At 47.8% G+C, this 24,447-nt stretch overlaps 1 protein-coding gene across 13 annotated transcripts in view; it reads right to left on the bottom strand.

The window, feature by feature from the left end:
- Positions 1-23,423, bottom strand: part of ATP6V1C2 (ATPase H+ transporting V1 subunit C2) — a 51,358-nt gene extending 27,935 nt beyond the window's left edge. For 8 of the 13 annotated variants that reach the window (XR_015725345.1, XM_045776028.2, XM_045776030.2 and 5 more), the window contains exons 1-3: positions 23,348-23,423; positions 22,000-22,154; positions 19,802-19,869 (exon numbers count right to left, since the gene is read on the bottom strand). Coding sequence is in view for 10 of the 13 variants with exons in the window: in XM_045776028.2 (XP_045631984.1) it covers positions 19,802-19,869; positions 22,000-22,128 (197 nt within the window). In the remaining 3 variants the exon portion in view is untranslated. Of the gene's footprint in view, positions 1-166; positions 3,605-6,843; positions 6,925-19,801; positions 19,870-21,999; positions 22,160-22,278; positions 22,662-22,687; positions 22,921-23,347 lie in introns of those variants that run through there. The other 5 variants (XM_087863862.1, XM_087863860.1, XM_087863863.1 and 2 more) reach the window with 5 other exon arrangements.
- Between the last annotated feature and the right edge of the window lie 1,024 nt (positions 23,424-24,447).

Consider the following 24,447-nt stretch of genomic DNA (forward strand, 5'->3'; position numbering starts at 1 on the left):
ACTCACCCACCATTTTGTTGACAACTTTTCGCTGCTCCCGATTCTGGCCCCGATGGAGCTTGTAACCCCAACAAGATGGCCGCCCACCTGCCCTCAGGCGGGTACCCCACCGCAGGGCACCTCAGAATAACACGGTCTGATGAAGTTTAACTGCTGGAAAGCTCACCTCCCTACTAAGGACAGTCATCAGCAGATTGTGGCCTTACTGAGTCCGAACATTTCTCTCATCAGAAGGAACCTAAGAGGCCACGTGACGTTTACTTTTGTGACTCTCCGGTTCACTGTGAACACACTTCCCTGAAGAGAGCTTCCTGGTTCCGGGGATCTATCGCGCGGTACTTTGCTGTGTGGCTGCATCGTAAGTACTTCCCGGCTCGAGGACACGTGGGTTGCTTCCCCCGTGATAGGGTGTTGCAATGATACACGTATTTTGTCCACTTGTGTAGGCAGAATAAGTTGTTAAAGAATAACTAGTGGGATAAAGGGTATAAACACCGATAATTTTAGCAAGCAGGCCAAGCAACTCTCCAAATACACGCGGGCATACACGCCCACCAACGCCAGGTAAGCGTGCCCGCTTCCCTAAACCGTCGCCAGCGCCGGGTGTCACGAACGTTTAACCTCTGCCGATCTGGTAGCTGAAAAGTCCCATCGCGTTGTTGCTCTGAGTTGCGTCTCTTTGATCGTCACTGAGGCTGGACATCTTTTCACAGGTTCACTGACTCTGTAAACGGTCTGTTTTCTTTTCCTGTGAATAGCATGTTCGTGCGCTCCTTTGCTAGTTTTTCTGCTGGTATTGTTCCTTTTAAAAAAAAAATACTGACTTGAAAGGGCTTCTTAAGTATCTCAGGAACTCAATTCTTGAGACAGTGCTTTGAGCTGGGTAACATCCCCCTTTGAAAGGTGAAAACGTGAAGACTTACATGGCTGAAAGTCACCCTGTGCAGGGTGACAAGTGTCAAAGCAGAAACTGATCCCAAATCTACAGGATTCCAAAGTCCATGCTCTTCCAACACTAGTTTAAATTACACTCGGCACTTCCCTCTAAAGCACTCGATGAGTACGTATACCAATCCGTAAGGGAGGATGTACAAATCGTATTTGTAATTAAAAAAGCAAACCTCAAACACTGTAGTCTTGACTGGGGTCTTGGGTACATCAGTGTCTGTCTCGCTGATGTAACTAGAGGAACTCTGGACTCTACTGAAGGCTTGCAAATTCCAGGGGGAAGGCTTGAACCATGAACTGTGGTTAATTTGGGCCGATGTCAGCTTTTAGCACAGTAGCAGTGACCCCTGAGCCTCCCCTCAGCCACATGGGAGGCAGTGTGTGTTCTTGCACCAACGTGCACACAGTCTGTAGGAGCCAACGTGGGCACAAAGGATCCTGTCCTCGAGATACTGGGGATCTGTGTTCTGACTGCTGCTTCTGATCACAGAGGTACAAAGAGGTGGGTGGTCAGTGTTGTTACAACTCCCCCTACTGCCACAAGTTCCCCCCTCTTCAGCTATACTGACTTCCCAGGGACTTAAAGAGCCTATGTCTTTCTCCCCCCTTCATTTTTCTTTTTCCCATTTTGGGAGCCAGACATGGAGATTAACATTCAAAAACAACTGTGCATATGGGGAACATCAGAAAATGAGTGGTCAATTCCATGGAAGGGCTCAGAAAAGACCAGAGGAGACTGGAAGTTTATACCTCAGGCTGATCCTTGGCACGGAGACAGCCTACAACAATTTAAAGTAATAATAATAATAAGCAAAACTAATAACAAAAAACCCAGCAAACCCAGAGAAGGAGGAGGAGAAGATTTCTAGAATTACAACATTATTAGATTCAAAGGTCCAGTGTTCAATAAAAAAAATCACAAAGCAAAGAAACAGGAGAGTATGGCCCATTCAGAGGAAAGAAATAAAGGAACAGAAAATGTCTCTGAAAAAGAGATGATGGCAGACCTACCAAAGACTTTAAAACGACTCCTTTAAAGATGCTCAAAGAACTAAGAGAAAATGAGGAGAAAGTTAAGAAAATAAACTATGGGGGCACCTGGGTGGCTCACTCCTTAAGCGTCTGCCTTCAGCTCAGGGCGTGATACCAGAGTCCTGGGATCAAGCCCCACATCAGGCTCCTCTGCTGGGAGCCTGCTTCTTCCTCTCCCACTCCCCTGCCTGTGTTCCCTCTCTCACTGGCTGTCTCTATGTCAAATAAATAAATAAAATCTTTAAAAAAAAAGAAAGAAAATAAACTATGAACAACTGGAAATATCTATAAAGAAAAAGCCTTGAAATAATACCAAAAAAAAAAAATTCTGGAGCCGAAAAGTACAATAACTGAAATGAAAAATTCACTAGAGGTATTCCAAGGCAGCTTTGAGTAGAAAGACTCAGCAAACTTGAAGACAGGACATGGAAATTATCAAGTCTGAGGTACAGAAAGAGAAAAGATTGAAGAAAAGTGAATAGAGCCTAAGGGACCTGTGGGACACAGCAAATGCACCAATATATGCATCGTGGGAGACCCAAAAGGAGGAGAGAGAGAAAGGGGCAGGAGAATATTGAAAAAAGAAGAACAAAGCCAACAGAGTCACACTTCCTAATTTCAAAACTTATTATAAATCTACAGTAATGAAAATACTGTATACAGAAAATACAGAATAGAGGTCCCAGAAATAAACCCTCACATACACCATCAAGTGATTTTTGACAAAGCTGCCAATGCCATTCAATGGGGAAAGGACAGCTGTTTCAACACATGATGCTGGAAAAGCTGGATATCCACACATAAAAGAATGAAGTGGGACCCCAGCCTCACACCATATATAAAAATTGACTCAAAATAGATCAAAGACCTAAATGAAAAACCTAAAACTATAAAACTATAGAATAAAACGTAGGGTCAAAGCTTCGTGATACTGGATTAGGCAATGATTTCTTGGATATGACACCAAAAGCACAGGCAAGGAAGAAAAGAAACTGGACTTGATGAAAACTTAGAATTTTGTGCATCAAAAATATCAGCAGAATACAAAGGCATCCCACAGAATGGGAGCAAATGTTTGTTAGTTATATACCTGATAAGAGATTAATATCCACCATATATAGAGAACTCCTAAAACTCAATGACATAAAAACAAACAACTCCACTGAAAAATGGGCAAAGGGCTTAAACAGACATTTCTCTGAAGAAAAGAAAGAAAAGATTAACAAGCATATGATGAAATGCTCAAATCACTAACCAGCACTAATGCTGGGCGGGGGGAGACTGGTAAAATGCTTGGAAGGGTAACAACAAATGCCTCATAAACATTTAGGATAAAAGCTCAAACTCACTCGCTGTGAAATATTTTTCACTTATCAGATTGGCATATTACAAAGCTTTATGATTTCAACTGGAAAACAGGAACACCAATGCCCTGTTGATAGGAGGTTACTCGTTACTCGTTACAGCCTAGTTACTAGAGAGTATTTTCAGAGCAACTCTCAAAAGCTTTTAACACTTAGCATGCTAAGTGAAATAAGTCAAGCAGAGAAAGACAACTATCATATGATTTCTCTCATCTATGGAACATATAAGAACTAGGATGATCGGTAGGGGAAGAAAGGGATAAAGAAAGGGGGGGTAATCAGAAGGGGGAATGAAGCATGAGAGACTATGGACTATGAGAAACAAACTGAGGGCCTCAGAGGGGAGGGGGGTGGGGGAATGGGATGGGCTGGTGATGGGTAGTAAGGAGGGCACGTATTGCATGGTGCCCTGGGTGTTATACGCAACTAATGAATCATCGAGCCTTACATCGGAAACCGGGGATGTACTGTATGGTGACTAACATAATATAATAAAAAATCATTAAAAAAAAAAAGAGCTTTTAACACAAGATATTTTTGCCCAGCAATTTCACTTCTAGGAATTGATTCTTCTGCTATTCCTTGCTCCTGTGCGCAAAACCATCTACCCAAAGATGTGTGCTATGGCATGGTGCATATCCGCAAAAGACAGGAAGCCATCTCTGTGGTATCAACAAGGGACCCAGGTGATAACAATGGAGCACCAAGAAGCCTCCAAAAAAGAATGAGGAAGGTCTCTTATGGATGGCCATGGAAGGTTGTATCTCTTGGAGTAAAGGGAGAAAAGAAAATCTAAGTAGGACCTGTAGTTATAGTCACATTTTTGTAAAAACAAAACCAAAAGACATAAAAGTACACACTCATATTATGCATGGAAAAGTCTAGAAAGATTGGCACTATTATTGTTGAAATGGTTTTCTTTGGGGAATAGATTTGCAGAGAGGGGGATTTGGATTTTAAAATTACCAGCATGTATTAGTAATTAGTAATAATTAGTAATAAAAAAAGAAGAATGGCGTTGCAAATAAAACAGAGCAGTAAGTACATAAAGCAGTAAGTCAGGAGCATGCTACCGGGGCGCAGCTGGTTACGGTTTCTTTCAGTCAAGTGGGGAGCCAAGGGGAGAAAGTGAGAAAGAGGAGGGCACCGCCCAGGTGTGGGGCAGGGCAGGTAGGGAACTGGGCAGGCCGAATCCAGATGCTAGGCACCTGGGGGATGAGGGGTCAGGGAAGAAGGGCTGCCTGTGGCCAGGTGTGCAGTGAAAATGCTCTGTTCTTTCTTTCTGAGAACATTATGGGGCACCTCACAGCCCTGCTGATTTTCAGACCCTGGGCTCCAAGGGCGCCATTTCCCCAGGCCCTTGGGACGCCAGACGGCGAGAGAGAGAGAGAGAGAGAGAGAGAGAGAGAGAGAGCGCGCGTGCACAGTGCGACAGGGACCCACAGTAGAGGGCTCGTCTCCACTGAGCGGAGTGCCCCTGTCCCAGGGCCCCAAGCACAGAGGACATTCTTCCTGAAGGGTGGCCCCATGGCCACCATGCGCAGCAGAGCTTCATGTGTTTCCTCCCTCCAGAGCACCCCTGCGGACCCAGTTATCATCAGGGCACGCCACCTCGGCGGGAGGTCTGCCCCCACCTGCTCCACCCCCTTGCCTTGTGGGAAGAAGGGCTGAGTCTCGCACACCCAGTTCTCCGTGAGGGGAGGGTGGCTGTCATGTTCCCAGGCCCCAGGGCATCCACGGGAAGGGAAACATAGGGCTCCCCCGCTTCCCCGGGTTTTTCAGGCCAAAGCTGACCGATGTTGGTCTGGTTTTCAGAAGTGACTCTGTGCAGGGGAGGAGAGGGCCCACAGGTGGCTGGGAGGGGCAGAGGGAGTTTCCACGGGGTCTGGAAGCAAGAGTAACAATAGCTTTTACCTAGTGAGCTGGCCTCGGCCGCGGGCACTTCGTGCACATATGTACACATGTATCTATAAACCGATGACAAAGCAAGCGACGCCACAGTGAGCTCAGGAAGCTGAGGTTCAGAGAGACCAAGACCCTTGCCCAAGATCCCTGCTGGGAACCTTGACATTAACTGGTCCCATCCCCGGGCCCCGCCCCTGGCGCAAGCCTCTGTCCACCCACCAACCGCTCTCAGCACGGCATGCAGCGGCCAAGGTCTCCCTCTCTGGCTAACCAAAACCGCAAGCACACCCCCCAGATGGAGGGCCTCTGACCAGCCCAGCCTTCCTCTGCGGCCACACGGGAGCCCTGAGAAGTGAGGCCCAGAAGCTTCCACACGGCTGGTGACTCACTGAACCCCTGGGCACCTCACCCCGCTCCTTTGTCTCTGCTTCCTCCTCGAAGGACAAAGAAATCAACATGCCTTGCAGCAGGCATCAGGAACACGTGACTGGACTGCCATTCTGTGACTTTCTTTTAATAAAAATAAAGGCCCAGTGAGGCCTCTGAGAACGTTCCCCTCTCTGGATGGCTCTGGAGGGCTCTGGCCACAGAGGTACCATGCTTTGAATTCTGGCCTTGCTTTTTAGAAGCTGGAAGTTGCAATGATGGACTGATATTTCTATCTTTAGCGGGATCCCCTCTGTGTAACTGTGTGTAAAGCCATTTAGCAAAATCGCCCGTCCCTGAAAACAGCATTTGCTTTGGCCAACTTGGCGTTATGCAGCCTGATTCACCCACACCTCGGCTGGTAATTTGGGGTCCTCTTCAAAAGCCCCTCTTCAAAATTTACCCCCTCGGGGGCTAGGGACAAGGAAGGCCCCTGGTTCTTACGTGTTACTGAAATGCTCTGGGGTCCCACAGGCTTTTAGGGGTAATGGGCCAGTCCTCTGAGCACCTGGATTAGAAGGGAGACTGGAATTTGTTTCAGTTTTGAGCATTTTCCAGGAAAGTCAAGCCATCGAGCAGCCTGGGCACCATGCCCAACTGCAGGGGCCCCACTCACACCGAGCTGGGCCCAGGGCACACGATGTGAAGAGCGCCCCCAGACCTGTGCGCCCTGCAGCCACCCCAGGGGATGGACGGGCGAGGCCAAAGCAGGCAAATCACAAACACAGAACAACAAATGCCTGGGGAGCCCCTGGAAATATGCTTCCTCTTGCTGGGGAGCCAGGAAATACACATTAAAACCACCACATCATTTGCATTTAGCCAGCTAAGCCAGCAGAAGGTTTTAAGGGCACTACGTTGACAGGGGTGTGATGAAACAGCAATGCCTCGCAACCTCACTGGAAAACCACTTAGCGATTTGTACAAACAGCCTGAACTACGCGTGTATCCTTTGAACCAGTCATTCCACTTGCGGAAGCACAGCAATAGAGCACGGCCAAAAACGCAGGTAAAGATTTACATGAGGGTATCAGTCAGGGTATTACTAGAAGAGAACGAAGTAAGAGTTTTATTACCAGAAATAAAATGAAAGAAGCCCTCCCGCTATTAAAAGTCCTTGACATTAGAGCCATGCCTGGGAAGGGTGACTAGAATATAAAGCACTTACCCAGCATCATCGTGTGGGGTCGCGGGTGGAAGGGCCTTTAGAGACCAGGACAGGTGGAGACCTACTCGAGGTCACACAGCCCTTCGGAAGCAGACCGGGGCAAAAACAAGACCTCAATTTTAAAGTCATACATGGAATTTAATAACATTTTTTTAAATCTCTCCTCATTTAAATCCCTTTCTCTTTTTGCACTAAGAGTTTTGTTTTGTTTTGTTTTTTTAATGAGAAGAAAGCAGGGGCGCTTGGGTGGCCCAGTCAGTTAGGCATCTGCCTTCGGCTCAGGCCATGATCTCAAGGTCCTGGGATGGAGCCCCGTGTCCGGCTCCCCACGGAATGGGGAGTCTGTTTCTCCCTTTGCCTCTCCCCCTGGCTTGTGCTCTCTCCCTCCCTCTCTCACTCTCTCTCTCAAATTAAAAAAAAATAAGAAGAAAGCAACAGACTGCTGAGGCGAACATCTTCTCAACGCTGCACAGGTGACGGGCCTCTGTGGAGACTCGCCAGCCAACCCTACGGGATTCGTCCCACAGTCAATCACCTTCTAGGGCCTTGTCAACACACATTTCAGGGCAAAGCTGCAGGCAAGGTGCTTCCCCTCTTGGTTTATCTGAAAATAGCCAGGCTTTCTATTTGCATGAAAAGCCCACAACAGGCAAATCCATAGACTAAGTGGCCAATGACCAGGGGTTGGGGGAATGGAGGGATAGGGGTGCGGCTGGGGGGTGGAGGAGGGAGGGGGTTGCGACTGACAGGCGACTGACAGGCATAGGGTTTCCTTCTGAGATGATGACCATGTTGCGGAATCAGACGGTGGTGATGGTTACTTACTTTGTAAATATACTGGAGACCAACGACTACTGCATATCAAAGGAGTGACTATTACAGAGAGTGAATTATACCTTAATTTTTAAAAACATGCCCCTGCCTTTCTCTTGGCTTTGAAGGTGAAGACCCACCCTGGAGGAGAATGTCAAGGACAGATTCGGCCCTTCACACCGGATGTCATCACCTTCTCCAAAGTTCCTTGGCTCTGCTCCCTTCTTTTCCATCACCGCTAGATTTTATAGTTACCACGGATCTGTCCGAGCCCTGCCCTGGGTCACTGTCCTAGGCAGGTTGCACCATCTTTCTCCATGTTTCCTTCCAAAGCCTCCTCCTCTCTGCTTGTCTTGCCTCTCCTAATCTGGCCCCCTCCTGTCCACCCGGCCCAGGGCAATCAGACAAATCTCTAAAACTACACAGCTTAGCATGCCATTGTGTTTATACTACGTCAGCGGTTTCCCGAGAAGTCCAAATACTGGCGCTCCAGCTCCTTGGCGAAGTTTACAAGGAACACATCTGCCTGTCCGGCCTCCTCCTTCTCCACCCACCCACCACTGCCCTTCCCGCACCAGCCTTCTGGAGGCACCTGGGATACCCTGAGCCACCTGTATGCTACTCACCGTTTGTAACAGCCCAAGCGCCCCTCCTTGTGGCAAGTCACCCCTAACAAATACAACAGAGTGTTGGGTAACACCCCCGCCCAATACATGTTGCTTCCTGCACTCAATAAAAAACATTGTGTCCATTAAATACCAGGCAGTAGTGAACAAACTGACCATAGCTGCCACCCCTCGTGGGGCTTACTAGAAACTCCTCTCCACCACACCACTTATTACACCGTCAAAAGGGTTGGTTTCCTTATCTGGGGACTCCATCAAAACAACAGACCTCTGAAAAATTAATTGTACTACCACCAGCTCCAGCAAAAACAAAAACAAAACAAAACCCAGTGGTTCTTGGAAAATCCCCAGACGCCCAGCAAATGCTGCCTGGCGGGACTAGTGCCTACGACGTGAAGCAGGTGTCAGATCAGTGCTCCTCAGAGCCCAGGCGGTCCTCGGCCATTTTTGTTTTGTTCATGCGTCACACAGGATTGAAATGCTCTCTTTACTCATTTACCCCATCTTCCAGAATGTGAACTTTCCAAAGAATGGCCATTTCCTAAACAACAACAACAACAACAACAACTCAGTATGCCCTGTGTCTACAAAATACCAAGTATTCAATGCCACTGAAGCAGCAAGCTCAGCCCATGGGAAGGGGGCCAGGTGCTGGGACCCCATGGGACCCCATGCCTCAGAAGGTCCCAATGGGGCCTTCCTCCAAGCCACATCTATCCCATGGGGTCAGGAAGCAATCCAAAGATTTGAGGGCCAAAGGGGATGTGTGCCCATACTCTGTGTGCCCAGGACCCTAGCTGCCTCATGGGTAGGTGTTTACCTAAGAGGAATTAAAACATGTCAATACAAAGATTGTACACATGAATATTCCTAACACCTTTCTTTTTAACAGTCCAAAACTGGGGTGCCTGGCTGTCACAGTTGGTTGAGCGTCTGACTCTTGATTTTGGCTCAAGTCATGCTCTCAGGGTCGTGAGATCGAGCCCCACAACAGGCTCCATGCTCAGCGGGGAGTCTGCTTGAGATTCTCGCTCTCCCTCTCCTTCTGCCCCTCCCCCGCTCCTACACACGCTCTTTCTCTTTCTAAAATAAATGAATGAATGAATGAATGAATGTCCCAAATTGGAAGGCATCTAAATGTCCCCCAACAGGTGAATGGATAAATTTGGGTTCACCCATAAAACAGAATACTACTCAGCAATAAAAAATGACCGTTAATAGGACACACAATACACGGATAAATCTCAAATAATGATGTGGAATGGAAAACCCAGACCAAAAAAAGGGTATATACTTTATCATTCTATTTCTATAAATGTTCTAGTCTTATAGTGACAGAAAGCATAACAGTGTTGAAGCAGCTGTGAGAAAGAAACTGATTACCAAGGGGCACAAAGAACCTTTTGGGGGGAAGGGATATGTTCATTATCTTGACTGTGGTGATGGTTTCACTGATGTGTGTATTTCAAAACTCATCAAATTGTACACTTCGAAAACTGGCTATCTATTGCTTGTCCTATATGTCTAAATAGAGCCATTAAGAAAAAAAAAAAAAAAGCTACTATACCCAGGTAGCATTTCTGAACTATCGAGCTCATAAACCCAACATTTGACAACACATTTTATGAGAAAGGTTTAGGGAAATGAGGACTCTTCTTCATTGCGGGTGGAAATGCAAAATGGTCAATGCAGAGGCATCTGGCAACACCCATCAAAATTACAAAAGCATATGACCCTCGGGCTCAGCAGTTTGCTTCTGAGCATTCATCCTGCGGATACCCCGCACACCCTTCCATGCAAAGTACTGGTACAGGGGGCCAGAGGATACGCTGCAGCACTGTGGGTAACAGCTCCCTTCCCCGTGAACGTAAACAAGCCAGTGTCCACGTCTGGGGCTGCTTCATCCACTGTGGTGCCTCCCCGTGTGGAATGCTAGCGAGCTCAGAGAGGGGCCCCTCTTTACGAACCAACAGGAACAATCTCCCAGGTATACTGCAAAGCGAGAAATAAGCAAGATACAAAACAGCACGTGTGGATTACTGCTTTGTGTTTAAAAAGGGGAGAGAGAAAAATATACACTGAAATTTTCTTTGGTTTGCATTAGGAAGCACAGAAAAGGTATCCAAGCAACTTGTAACACTGGTTTTCTTAAGCAGGGGCCAGGAAAGGGTCAGAAGGGGGGGCAGGCGGTGTAAGGGAGATTTCTCATTGTTTTTATCTTGGATGCATGTGAATGTATTACCCGTTTGGAAAAAAAAGATTTTATTCTAAACTTTTTAATATACATTTAGAGTCCCCGGCCTGGAGATGGACTTCCTTGAAGCGCGCTGAAATTAAACGGGGTCATGGCTCGTGAAGACCTTACTGAACAGTAGCAGTATTCCTCAAATCTCCAGCCTGCCTGCCTCAGAATCACCCTGAGCCCGCAAAAATGCAGGTTCTGAGGGGCGCCTGGGTGGCTCAGGCGGTTAAGCATGTGACTCCTCATTTCAGCTCAAGGTCATGATCTCAGGGTCATGAGATGGAGCCCTGCCTCAGGCTCCGTGCTCAGCACAGACTGCTTCAGTTTCTCTCTCCCTCTGCACCCCCCCGCCCTGTGCTCTCTGTCTCTTTCAAATAAATCAATAAATAAAATCCTTAGAAAATAAAATAAGGGTAGGGAGATGGGGTGCCTGGGTGATGGACACTGGGGAGGGTACGTGTTGTGGGGAGAGCTGTGTATTGTGTTGAATCACAGACCTGTACCCCTGAAACAAAGACATTATATGTTAATAATAATAAAAAAATAAATAAAATAAAATTCAGGTTCTGGGACCCCACCCCAGATGCATGCAAACAGAATCCCTAAGGGGTGGTGCCCAAGGACCTGGAGTTTTTTTTTTTTAAGTTCCCAGGGGATCACATGGGCTGAAAGAGGAGGCCCATGACCTCCTGATGGGGCAGATGAGGGACGCGTACTCAGTACATATTTATTCAGCTCCCACTCTGAGTCAGGCGCTGTTCCAGAACCTGCTTTCTTGGGGCTTATATTCTACAGGAAATAGGTAAAGACAAACAGGGGAAGTATTAAATAGTGGCATATGGAATGCAAGTATCAAAACAGGGTGACGTGGCAGGACTAAGCTGACAGCTAGTCTGGAGAAGGCCTCTCAAGGAGGTGACATTTAACCTGAGATGTGAATGACAAGAAGGAACCTTCCCTGAAAGGGTGGGGGGCCTTCTGGGTCAAGAGAAGGTCGAGCGTGACCCACAGCAGGATGGAGGCAGGGTTGGGGGGGGTTGTGAAGGAGGGCCCGAGGGCCCGACTCGTTAGGGATCTGGAAGGCAGGCTCAAAAGCATCGATTCTATACTGAAGGCACCGGAAAGCCACAGAAAGGTTTCAAGCACCAAAGTCATGTGACGGGGTGTTTTGAAGACCACGACTCCGGCTGCCAGGGGGAGAGTGGCTGAGTGGGGAGCAGGGCTGGCGGGGAGGAGTTTGTTGGAGGAAGACAGGAAAGGGGGGAAGGTGGCTTGCGTGAAGGTGTGGCACTGGACATGCTGAGAAGTGGATGGATATGAGCCAAATCTGGAAGGCTCCATCCCTCCTGGAGTCACAAGTGGACCGTCGGCCTGGAAGGAGCAGAATGGCTGAGCGGCAGGTGTGTGGGCCCACGAGCCTTCGACTGAGATGGGAAGGGCCCCACAGAGGAGACGCTATATACATCCTCTGTCTGCTGAGAAGGATATTCACTTGGGACATGAAGCCAACTCCAGAAAAGGACCATTTAAAGCTGCCCCTTAAGCTCTTGAGAACAAGAAAAGTCTAAGCGGCTGCCATGTAGTTGAGGTGTGAAGAGCCGACAGAGGGCTGAGCGAAGGAACGTGGCTGGGCTGAGGTCTGGACAAGAGTGGAGCCATGGGTCCCAGGAGCTGGTCAAGATCTAAGATGGAAGTAAGAGCCTTATACTAAATTTAGCCTCCGAAGGATTATTCTGTGGATTTCACAATGTTGCCTCAGGCTGCCCCTGACCCCAGGCCTGCCGCATTTAAAGCAGCCAGCCGACATTCCTTCCCTGCTGGCCGGACTTCTGGTTTGGTGAGAGTGGCTGCGAGAGCTGGGTGGTGGGGGGAAGGGGACTGTCAGGGCCTGAGTCACCTCAGGCAAAGCAGAGAGTGTCCCAACAGGGCCTGAAGGAAGGGGTGAAGGCAGGGCAGGTGCGGGGAAGTGAACTGCCATCTGCCCAGGCCTCTGGCTGAGGCGGGGAGAGGAGCAGGTGGACCAGGTGAAGGCCTGACACACTCATCAGCTACGGGACTTTGCACAAGCAGCTTCGCTGGGTGAACATCAATGTTCTCATCTATAACGAGCAGATATTCACCCCGTTCACAGGAACTGGCAAAAGATTTTGTGAGGAAAGAGAGCAATGAGATGCGCCTAATACAGTGCCTGGCACAGCGAGGGATCGGTGAAAGGCAGTCACCAGAACAGGGTGTGTGGAACTCAAGACAGAAAATGAGACAAACAGAGGCACACACACCATCAAGTGACCACCCCCAATGGAGTTACAACTGGCATAGCCTTCACGCCTCCAGCACGAGCGGAAATTGCATCACGTATGAAAGCATGGATACAGCAGATATGAAAATCATTATAACTGTTGCTCCTATAAACATGTGTGAGCTCTAGATAAGGAGAACAAGAGAATGCCCCCATCCCAGGCACCCACGGGACACCCGCGGAAAAGCAACAGATGAGGTCCCAAGAAATCTTCAAACACCCAAAGAAAGAAACAGCACTTGCTTCACAGTGAAAATGCAGATTTTCAGTCCCCACCTCAGACCTACTGAATCAGAAAATCTGGAGGTGCAGTCCAGTAATCTGTTTTATGGGGGAGAGAGGCAGAGAGAGAATCTTAAGCAGGCTCTATGCCCAGCGTGGAGCCGAACGCGGGTCTCGATCTCACGACCCTGAGATCGTGACCTGAGCTGAAAACAAGAGTCAGACGCTTAACTGACTGAGCCTCCCACGCGCCCCTCCAATAATCTACATCTTAACAAATCTTCCAGATGATTCTGAGGCACACTGCAGCTAAACAGCCACTGATTTAAGTCGTCTGGAGGTGGCATGCCAAGTGTGGTCTGCAGACCAGCAGCATAGTCTAACTGCGGAGCTTGTAAGAAATGCAGAGTCCCAGGCTCAGCCCACACCCACTGAGTCAGAATCCGCATTTTATCAAGATCCCCAGACATTCATCTGTGTGTTTGAGAAGCTCTGTCTAGAGTTCTAGCCCAATGCTGTCTAATAGAAATATAACTGAGCCACGTGTCATTTAAAAATTTCTAGTAACCACATTAAAAAAAATAACAGTGAAATTAATTTAAATTATATGTTTTATGTAACCCAATATCCAAAACATTGTTTCAACAGGTATTAGGATTTCCTTTTATTTTTTTTATTTTTATTTTTTTTTTGGTACTAAGTCTTTGAAATCTGTTCACACTTTGCACATCTCATTTCCAACTAGCAACCTCTCAAGTGCTCAAAGGCCCCCTGTGGCTAGTGGACGGCCTCTGAACAATGCGGAGATGAGGGAGAACAGAGTAAAACTTCCAAATTCTTTTTACAAAGGCATCATCATTCTTATACTAATATGTCTTTCTAATTTTGTGCTGTCACACGACAGACCATTCTTAATATTGTGGTTAAAAATGAGGACTCTGGAGCCAGACTCTGTCTAACCCTAACCCCATAACTCTGGACTCTGGAGTCACTCTCTGGCCTCTCACCTTGGCTTCAATAAGGAAATTCAGTTAAGTTTGTGGGTCATAAAATTAAGACATGAAAATCCCTATTTATAAACAGTAAACATTTAAAGAAAAGATCTCATTTCTAACAGCAACTACATAAAAAATAAAATTGGGGGGAAAAGAGTCAATGAGAACCGTGCAGGACCTTTGCTGAATGAAACATGAAAGCTCTCTTCCAGAGAAACAAGAATTAAGCCAACTGAAAGATACACTGTGCTCATGGAAATACTCACAAAATGGTAAGGATGTTAATCCCCCCTAATTTCAGTATAATCTCAAATGAATTATCAATAGGGTCTTTGCACCAACCCCGTGACAGGTTCTGTCCTAAAGGCTTGGGATATATCTAAATTAAAAAAAAAAAAAATCTGTGCTTAGTAGATAACCTCACAATAAGGTTATCTTTCAAGGTTTGTAAATATTAGGGCTGGAGCGTGAATGTATGTGTAGTTTTTGTTTTGTTTTACCAAAGAAGGAACCACACAAAACCCTCGTAAGGATTGCCTATGGGGAGAGCACCTGGGGTACACTGGAACTTTCTATTTCTTTTTTTACCTTTGTATACCATTTGATTGTTATAGCATTTAAATTTTTAAATATTTACAAATACTTTGTAAAATGTCCACGTTGATTATCTGAGCGATGAATAAGACATGAGTAAGGCAGTTTAAAATGTCTGTATTGAAAAAAGTCCTCACAATGATTGATTTGGTGAATCTGGGTCAAGGCTCTATTTCTCCTCTGCCTCCCTGAGCCCATCCAGCTCTTTCTAAGAGCGTCTCTCTGGGCATGTTTGTTTCCTCATCTGGAACATGAAGGGGTTAGATTCGATCTCTAAGGGTCTACGCAGCTCTAACAGTTCAGGATTCTTTCTTCCATTCATGCATTCAGCTGGTTTAAGAGGGCGTACAACGTTACAGGTGCAAGGGATTTAAGTGTGCCGGGACTACCTCAGGGATCTTACAGTCCAGCTGGAAGGCTGATATTTAAGCAGATGATCCCACCAGAAAATGCACGAGTGCAGTGTGGTGAGTGCTGCGAAGGAGGAGTGAACCCCCACAGGGGAGATCAGCGGGTCTGAAGGCAGGGGGTGGGAGGAGAGTCTGGGGGAGCTGAGCCTGGTAAGCAGGTGTCAATGGCGGTTCACAGGGCGGGGGAGGTTGGAAACGGTCATTAAGAGCAGAACAGTGAACACCTACAGTGGGACTGTCAAGCAGTTTTAAGGAGTTTAGAAAGGCAGGCAGCACTAAGAGGCATTCAACTGATAATTTGTCTAATGAACTGAAGAAATGTCACTCAGCTAGGGTAATTTTTTAAGTTCTATTTTGCTTCTCTTTGGAAGGCCCTTGGAAAAACCCACTCCCTACGATCCGCATCATTAAGCAGATATCCGCACGCCGATATATAATCTGTGATCCACGTCTCTGAGCTAACCCTCCATCAACTTCATGGAACCACGCCCGTCAAGAAGAGCCACCAGCTCCTCCACAAGCCAGGCACCATACTCAGGGCCGAGAGACAGTCACGCGTGTACCCCAGGAACCCACGGGGTGTATCTGAGTGCCGAAGCACCTGTGAAATGTAATATTTCAACCCGCATCGCAAAGGAAGAGAAGACACTGGGAAGAGCTCAAACACTGATAATGGTGGGGGGCGGGGGGAGGGAGGGAGGGTGTTTTTTTCCCAAGATAAAATCATGTGGTTTCTCAAATGTTCATGAATTACAGGGTAAATAATCCAGTGAATTAACAGAGGCAGCACGGGGAAATAAAAAAAAAAAAAAGGCAGAAAGCAAAACCTGCCTTCCAGCTACATGGAAAAACACTCTAGTGCCCCGAGTAAATAAATAATAAAAGGATAGGGAAACAATACACCTTGAAAACTCTTGTCCCTCCTCTGTTCTCCTGGCCAGAAGCAGCGCCGACAGGTTTGCGCTGCCTGGGCGACACAGCCGGCTAGCATTTATTTATCTAACAACTCGAGTCCCCTTTTAAAGAATCAGGCAGGGCATTTCAACGACCTGAAGCCCACGGGTTAGTCATCCCATTAGTTTACTCTAAGCTCCAGCAGGAACTCCTAAGACGAAGCACCCCGGCTCCTGAACTAGATACACGCTAGAAATAAGGGGTGCCCAGATCACACCATTTTCCTTCCCCCCCTTCCCACCGTGGGAAGGCTCCTGAGAATATATACCCACAGCGACTGCCATTCTCACCACACCTAGCCCTGGTTTTCGAAAACACCTCAATCTGTATTGGTTCTGTCCCACAATGGTAGTCTTAACCCTGCCTGCTCACACATTCTCATTTTATTTCTTAAACACACGCTGTGTCACGAGGGCAAGCGAACTGTGCAACCATTAGGGACGGAACAGAACACGAATAAAAACAAGGCAAAACAAAAAGGAAAGATGAAGGTGGAAATAACCCAGGATCACAGAATTTCAGAGCCGGAGGCGGCTTTGGGGAATAAGAAACAGGCTCCAGGACCTGCACCAGGACGGACAATTGGTACCAAAGAAAGATCCAGAAGGGACTAGAAAAGTCTGAGGAGATAAAATGCTGACCAGTCATTTCTGCCAGTAGGCCTGGAAACACTTCTTAAGGCAATATTGCTGCTCCTCACTGCATGGCCTCATGCTGTGGTGTGTGCGGGCTGCTGAGAAAACCGAAAGCAATCTCCAGCCTAGGGCAGTGGGCTGGCCTCCATAGCGGCAGTCAGACCCAACTCCCCGTGGAGCAGAACAGCCTAAGAAAGGAGGTGATATTTAGGGCTCAAGCCACTTTTTCTCAGATGTTAATTTTTCATAGCGTGTGTCCTAGGATGTGATAATACTTGACCTAACATGATTTTACTCCCCTACCTTCTTCTGCAAAAGCACAGAGATGTTCACTATTATCCCATTTTACAGATAAGAAAGCCAAAGGTTAGTTTTCTTTTTCAAAGATGGTGGGTGCGCCGCCGACCACGTGGTGGGTGACCAGGACTGCCTTTCTGTGGTTCGAGCGACACCCCACGTGTAGCAAGACGTTACTAACAGAGCATTCCTTTCATTCTCAGGGAAGGGATAGGTGAACAGCAACAGAACCGAGAAAACCTAATTTCTAGCTCATAACACCAATCTGCAGATTAAGAATCCTCATGTGTGATCACAGGGACTCCTATGAAAATGTGTGAAAAGGGCAGTGACACGTCATATCACCGCTGCACTCAAAAGAAAAAACAGCCACATCCACACACCCTAAGAATCGGAAACCCTCTATGGAGGCAGCGAGATCAAGCAGTCAGCCCTGGGTCTGTGTCCTGGTCATGACCTAGCCCGCCGGGACCGTTTTCCTCATCTATCCCATCTGCGTTCCGTTTCAATCCAGTGAGAACGTTTTGTTAAACAAGACATTTTCAGTTGCACCAAAAGTAGGGGTTATTATTTTAAAACACCCAAATAAACAAATTATATGGCAAATCCCTGCGGTATAACACGATACTAGAATAGTCAACGGTGAGATCCAAAGTATAAGATATGAAGGGGGGGGGCGCCTGAGTGGCTCAGTCGATTGAGCGAGCATCTGACTCTTGATTTCAGCTCAGGTCATGATCTCAGGGTCGTGAGATCGAGCCCCGAGTTGGGCTCCACGATGGGCATAGAGCCTGCTTAAGATTCTCTCTCTACCTCTCCCCAACCCATGAAAAAAACCAGATTACTGGACTCCACCTCCAGAATTTCTGATCCAGTGTGTCTGAGGTGGGGCCTGAAAATCTGCATTTTCACTGTGAAGTAAGTGCTGTGTCTAACTTTGGGTGTTTGAAGATTTCTTGGGACCTCATCTATTGCTGCTTTTCCTGAGTGCTGGGCATGGAGGCTGCTTGGGATTCTCTTTCTCCCTCTCCCTCTGCCCCTACCCCGCTCATGTGACCACTCTCCCTCTCTCTCAAATAAAGAAGTGTTCTTAAAGAAAAAAAAAGATATGAAGAGAAAAAACAAGTTACAAAGTACGTACAACACAATGTTACCATCATCAGTGTATGCACGCATACATAGCATGTGTAGAAAAACCTGGATGTATTTACCAGAAATACAACGTAACATCCCACTGACGTTCTCTGAATGATGTAATTACTGGTCATTCCTATTTTCTTTTTCATGCTTTTCTAAGATCCGTCTGTATTTTCTAGTGATTATGTACCAGATTTGTTAACAAATAAAAAATAATAAATGACTTTAAGACTTTAAACTATCCTCACGCACACAGTTTTAGGGGGAATGTGACTGGGAATAATTCCTTGGAGAGGTGATGTGGGCATATCTGTACAAGTTTACATCCAAATACTCTTTGGCCCAGCAGGTCGACTGTAATGGTACCCCACTGTCACGTGTGCACAGAGAAGTAGAAAAAAAGACCATCACTGCGGCACTGTTTGTAAGAGAAGAAAGAAAGAAAGAAAGAAAGAAAGAAAGAAAGAAAGAAAGAAAGAAAGAAAAGAAAGAAAAGAAAGAAAAGAAAGAAAAGAAAGAAAAAGAAAGGAAGAAAGAAAGAAAGAAAGAAAGAAAAGAAAGAAAAGAAAGAAAAGAAAGAAAAGAAAGAAAAAGAAAGGAAGAAAGGAAGAAAGGAAGAAAGGAAGAAAGGAAGAAAGAAAGAAAGAAAGAAAGAAAAGAAAGAAAAGAAAGAAAAGAAAGAAAAGAAAGAAAAAGAAAGGAAGAAAGGAAGAAAGGAAGAAAGGAAGAAAGGAAGAAAGAAAGAAAGAAAGAAAGAAAGAAAGAAAAGAAAGAAAAGAAAGAAAAGAAAGAAAAGAAAGAAAAAGAAAGGAAGAAAGGAAGAAAGGAAGAAAGAAAGAAAGAAAGATGTCCATCTAGAGGGATATACTGTACATCAGGGCACCTCTATTCAAGCTAATACAGCCCAGCACAAAACCTCAGTTATGGACTGACACCAAACTATCTCTAAGATAAGTGATTAGGTGAGAAAAGCAAGGTACAGGATATATGCTATCATTTGTGTAAATTTGCTTTTCAGAATATATTCATATTCGATGGTACACATACAGACTGTCTCCAGAAGGTGCCCCTAGAAATTACAATAACGTTGCCGCGAAAGAGGGGAAGTAAGGAAACAGGAAAGAGGGAACCAGAGGAGAGGGAAACTTCCTGTCATTGGATAGCCTTCTGTCTGTCCTTCAAATCTTTTACGATGTGTTTATATGACTACAAACACAAAAAACCAGAGAACTTTATTTGACAAAGAGTGAGAGAGAGAGGGTGCACACAAGCAGGGGGAGAGGCAGGCAGAGGGAGAAGCAGGCTCCCCACTGAGCAAGGAGCCGGATGTGGGGCTCGATCCCAACACTCTGGGATCATGACCTGAGCCGAAGGTAGACGCCTAACTGACTGCGCAACCCAGGCGTCCAAACAGAGAACTTTAAGATGTAAAAGCCTGGGGGGAAACGGCATCAATTATTTTCCTAAGAGTGTCAGTACCTTATGCCGTAGTCCTCTTCATTTTGAAGGCAGCCCCTAAAAAAACACTGCCTCCAACAACAAAAAAAAAAACCCCAAAAAACAAAGAAAAAAAACGACTCCAGGGACCCCATGTGCTGCTGTCGACCTGGTGCCCTCATGTCCCTTCTAGGACCAGGTTTGGACAAGTACGGGTTCAGCCAAAGCAAGAGCACTGTGTCCTTTGACAACAATGTCAAATTCTCACCTGTATACAGTAAATAAGAAATAGTTTACCTTTCAGCAAAGGTATCGAGTTTCCCCAGCTCATCGGAGAGGCCCACAAGGGAATCCAAGGTCCCCACCTAGAAAGATCGTAAAAAAGTTAGAGGCTCACGCTTTCCTGGCAGAGAAGTGTAGGTCACTTTCAACAATTCAGGGAGTTCTGTAACTTCCATCTCGCTTTAGTTATTCTTGGTCAATGGCCACACTGGAAACTGGGAAGAGCTGTTCAGAGAATTAGTGGATTGGGGATATTTTTAAATTTTTAGCTATTATTGTTGTTATTATTATTGCCAACAGGGTAAACTGTCATATTTCTGCCATAGGAAGGAGCGACCACTATGTCATTGTGAGACCCCAGCTCATTTTCTTCTTAGAATGGTGGTCTGCCAGTCATGTGATTAATCTTGATAGCTGAGGAGATGTACCAGAAAGCAAGTTAAAGAAGTTGCCATTTCTGGGGCGCCTGGGTGGCTCAGTCGGTTAAGCATCTGCCTTTGGCTCAGGTCATGATTCTAGGGTCCTGAGATGAGCCCCGCACAGGGCTCCCAGCTCAGCCAAGGAGCCTGCCTCTCCCTTTCCCTCTGCCCCTCCCCCCCAGCTGGTGTTCTCTCTCTCTCAAATAAATAAAATCTTTTTTAAAAATTGCCATTTCTAAAGCCTTTCTTCTCCAAGATGTCCAACCAATCCCTGCCTCTGCTCTTCTTTGCTATTTCTAACAATGGTCTTGCTGGCACAGAGGGCCAGCTCTCCCTCCCACCTCATCATTCATGCAAGTCCTTTTCTTTACAGATTACTTGTAACAATCCATTTCTTAATGGGGAAATTATTACAGAGTCCAAAACTGTATTTAAAGGTCTAGGCCACTGAACCAGAAGGAAAGACTTTGTTTTCATGGCCCCAACCACCAACCGGACATTAAAAACTAATCAAGATTAACACTGTGTGTCAAGTATACTTTCATAAAAGAATACTTTAAAAAATATTTTAAAAAAGGTAATTAGGAAATGATGAGGCCCAGTTATCTCTAGTAAGTGACGTTGCTTCTCTTTAAGGAACCTGATGTGAAGCATCTTTTGGCGAGGGACCTGTCTGGTCTCTTTGCTCCCTCCCGTCTAACACTGCCCTACACAGCGTCAGCGGTGACTGCACGCTGAGTTCCCGAACCTTCACAGTGGGGGGTCACCAGACAACCGGGCAGGTTTGAAACAGGCAGCAGCCTACGGGTTCAGAAACCAGTGCTGCCGCGTACCAGATCTGCCCCCTGGTCTCCCTTCTCCACCCTTCCTGATCTATAACCTGGGACTTTGTGAAGATTCCAGATGGTGCATTTAAAGTGCCTGGCCCCCAACATGCTGCTCAGTAAACACTAGCAAATATAGTGGCATCACCAATAACTAATAACTAGGGTGCTGATGGGGCAGCTCTTAGGGCAGGGGGGGCAGACCGAGGTTTGAAAGAAGATTATATGGCAGTTTTCGAGAAGAGCTGCCTCTGGGCAGTTGGGGCCGTCCCTCCAGTACCCACAATGCATCTGCACAGGTGTCATCGAAAAATGCCTCACACCTCTTCCTTTGAGAAACTTGCAATCTTGGGAAGCGTGGCAAAAATTCCATGCTTTTAAAGCAAAAAGACTGTGCATATCTTGCTCCTCTTTCGTATTTCATTTTAACTTTCTTCTTCATTGCGAGAGCCCTGAAACTCATATCTCCTTCCTGTCATATCTCTTTCTGCCATCTGCCCACTTACCATTAAATTCCCTTCCTGCCTCCCCACCAGAACCAGAGGGATCCTGAATTTCCCACCCTGCTCCAGGTCAAGAGTCCTACCAAGGCTGAAGCTCTCCAAGCCTGCACATTTAAACTGTACTGTTGGTCTTCTTAGACATTGAAGACAAAACACGAGGAATCCTACAACAACTCACAAAGGCCCAGGTGTATAAAACGCTCTTCCCACTTTCTGAAGACACTGCCACCCACCACGCCCATCTCTCCCTGCTCCTTCTGTCCTGTGTCTGTAAGTCCATAGGAACCACACTAACTTTGGGCTATGGCATGAAGTCCCATCCAGACCGCCGACTTGCCCTGTCCGTCCTCACCCCCGGGCTGACCCTCAGCACTGCTGTCTTTGCCCTGTTCTTTTCTCCTTGGCTTCCCAGAAGACACCCACCCACCCCAATCCATCACCTCCTTCCTCCTCCCCAGGAACTTTACCTTGAAGTCAGGAATCGAGAATTTGGTGTTGTAAGACAGGTTGGACTTGGAGGTTACGGTGTTCATCCTCTCCAGCGCCTGTAAATTTTCCTGATCACCAGGGGCAGAAATTAACCAAAACTCCGACATGCTTCCCGCCTTCTCTTATCCAGTTACTGACCAGGACCACAGCAACATACACAAACAGAAACAGGAGGAGACAAGTGTCAAATATCTCCACTACTCCTTTACCACTCCCTTCCCTCAGAATTAATCCTCTCCAGGATGTGTTGCTTTTACCCTTTCCCACTCTCTGCCCCTTCGACCTTCCAATGCAGATTCTCTAGTTCCAAGGACACCATAGGCACAAAGCAACGTGCTGTTTCTTATCTCAACTCCGAAAGCCCTCTGGGCTCCAGACTCTCAAGCCACCTATAGAGTGGTTCTGACTGGTTTTAAGGGTTAGGGGAGAGGGCTGGGAAGAGCCAGATTCTGTTCCTTTGATTTCCCACTCTCCTGACACCAGCATGCAAATGGGGGAGCAGGGACACAGCAAGCCAGGCGTGAGGCCCTCTGAAATAGTTTCCTTTTTTCCTGGGAAAGGAGGGATGTACTTCCCGGGATGCAGGATGGGGTGAAGGCAGGAATGAGACAAGGACACAATTTCACAACAGGCGCTCTGACAAACCCCAGACCTGAACCAACCAACCTTGAAAATGGTGCTAGCCTTAAAAACAGACTTCGAAGAACTCTTTTTCCCAAATAAGAAGAAAAAAAGGTGGTGGGAGGACTACTAAAGTCGTTTTTCCTAAGACCAGGTGTCCACTCTGCAGAGGTGGCTAACGCGCTGGGCCTGGCAGTTTCTGCCCACCGTCTGCAGCTTCCAAAGGCGATTAGTTCTGCTCATTCAAACGTGCACACACCCACACCTCTCTCCCCTCCCCTCGGCCCGGTCCTCCCTTCCCAGCGCCTTGCAAAGCGCCTCTGACGGCTGGGGGGGAAAACAGGGTGACAGCCAGAGACCCGTCCTGGAAGCTGGTCTTTTTGACTCCCATCTCACTCCATAGTCTCTCCTCATGCCGCGCACTACGAACGCAGTTCCTCCCGCTCTCGACTGCTGATGGCCCGGGGACAAACGGGCCCCACGCGCGGAAGCTGGGGAGATGCCACCTGCCCGGCCCCGGGAGGGCGCCGCGGAGGCGCCGGTTCCCTGGTTCCCACGGAGAAAACGCGGCCCGGGACGGCGCGCGTCGGCCGAGGCGAAGCGGGGACCCGGGACCCGGGGGCGCGGAGCGGCTCGCGCTGGCCCCCGGCTCGCGCCTCTCCCGCCGCCGCCCCGCGTCCCTGACCCCGCGGCGCGCGTCCTTACCGGGAGCCGGTGGCCGCGCGGGCGTGCAGCGGAAAGGCGCGGGGCCGGAGCGCACGGCCGGCTCCCGGGAGGCAGCGGCTTCTCCGCGGCGCCCCGCCCCGAGCTTTTATCCCGAGCGGGGAGGCGGCCCCCGTCCGCCCCTCGCGCATTTGCATACTCGGCCGCCCGCCTCCCGCCGTGGCCGGCCCGGGGCCCCTCGCCGGGCTGTGGCCGCCGAGCGTCCGGGGGGTGGGTGCCGGCGGGATTCTGGGGAGCATCCGGCGGGGAGGGCGGGTCTCCAGCCCACGAAGTTGCAGAGGCACGGGACCGGAACGACCGGGAGGAGCGGGCTAGGCGAAGTACTCGGGTCGGGGACGCCCGGCCCCCGCGCCCGCCGCCTCGCTCTCCACCCCCTACCCCTGCCTGCGGTGAGCCGGCAGGGGGGTTCGGGAATCATGGGCCGAGAGGACTGATCTGTGGAAAGAAGCGCAACAGGTCCACATATGTTTTTGGAACGCACCTGGGCAGAGGACCAAGCCTTCCTGTCCGTGTGGGCGTCAGCTTGCTGGGGTTGCCAAGGAAACTCTCCACGGTCCCACGCGCCAACCTCACCTCACCCCCCTTCGAAACTACCCTGGATTCAGGAGGATTTTAAAATGTACTGTCTCACTACCACGGTGTGGGTTCGTGATCCGTGCTGTTTGAAAAAAGAGAGGGAAACCCCAGAAATTAACCTGGGAATGTTAAAAAACAAAAACTCTTGAGAATTCGTTTTCTCTGGTGTAGAGGAGGAAACGTGAGCTTATCCTTTCCTGTGGACAATGTTTTCAGTGGTTTCTGGGAAAGATAAAAATCTCAGAATTATGTTTGGTGGGAGATGTTGAAGAATTCCTTGAGGAATGAGCTCCCCCTTACTAGAGAAAACTAGTCATACTATCAACCTACTGCTGAGAATGCTTCCGGATCTTTGGAAAGAAAGGTAAGGGGGAACCCCAGATGCTGCGATGAGAAGGCTCAGATGCAGCACAGAAAGGTGGCTTGTAAAGGTCACAACATGTCACACTGCAATCCTATTGTGGGTTCGGAATTGGCAGTTTGGAACTCCCAGCACCTGCATGGTG

Source organism: Ursus americanus, chromosome 7 (assembly GCF_024610735.1).
Source record: "Ursus americanus isolate L20-20 chromosome 7, mUrsAme1.1.p, whole genome shotgun sequence".
In the NCBI taxonomy this organism is placed as follows: domain Eukaryota; kingdom Metazoa; phylum Chordata; class Mammalia; order Carnivora; family Ursidae; genus Ursus; species Ursus americanus.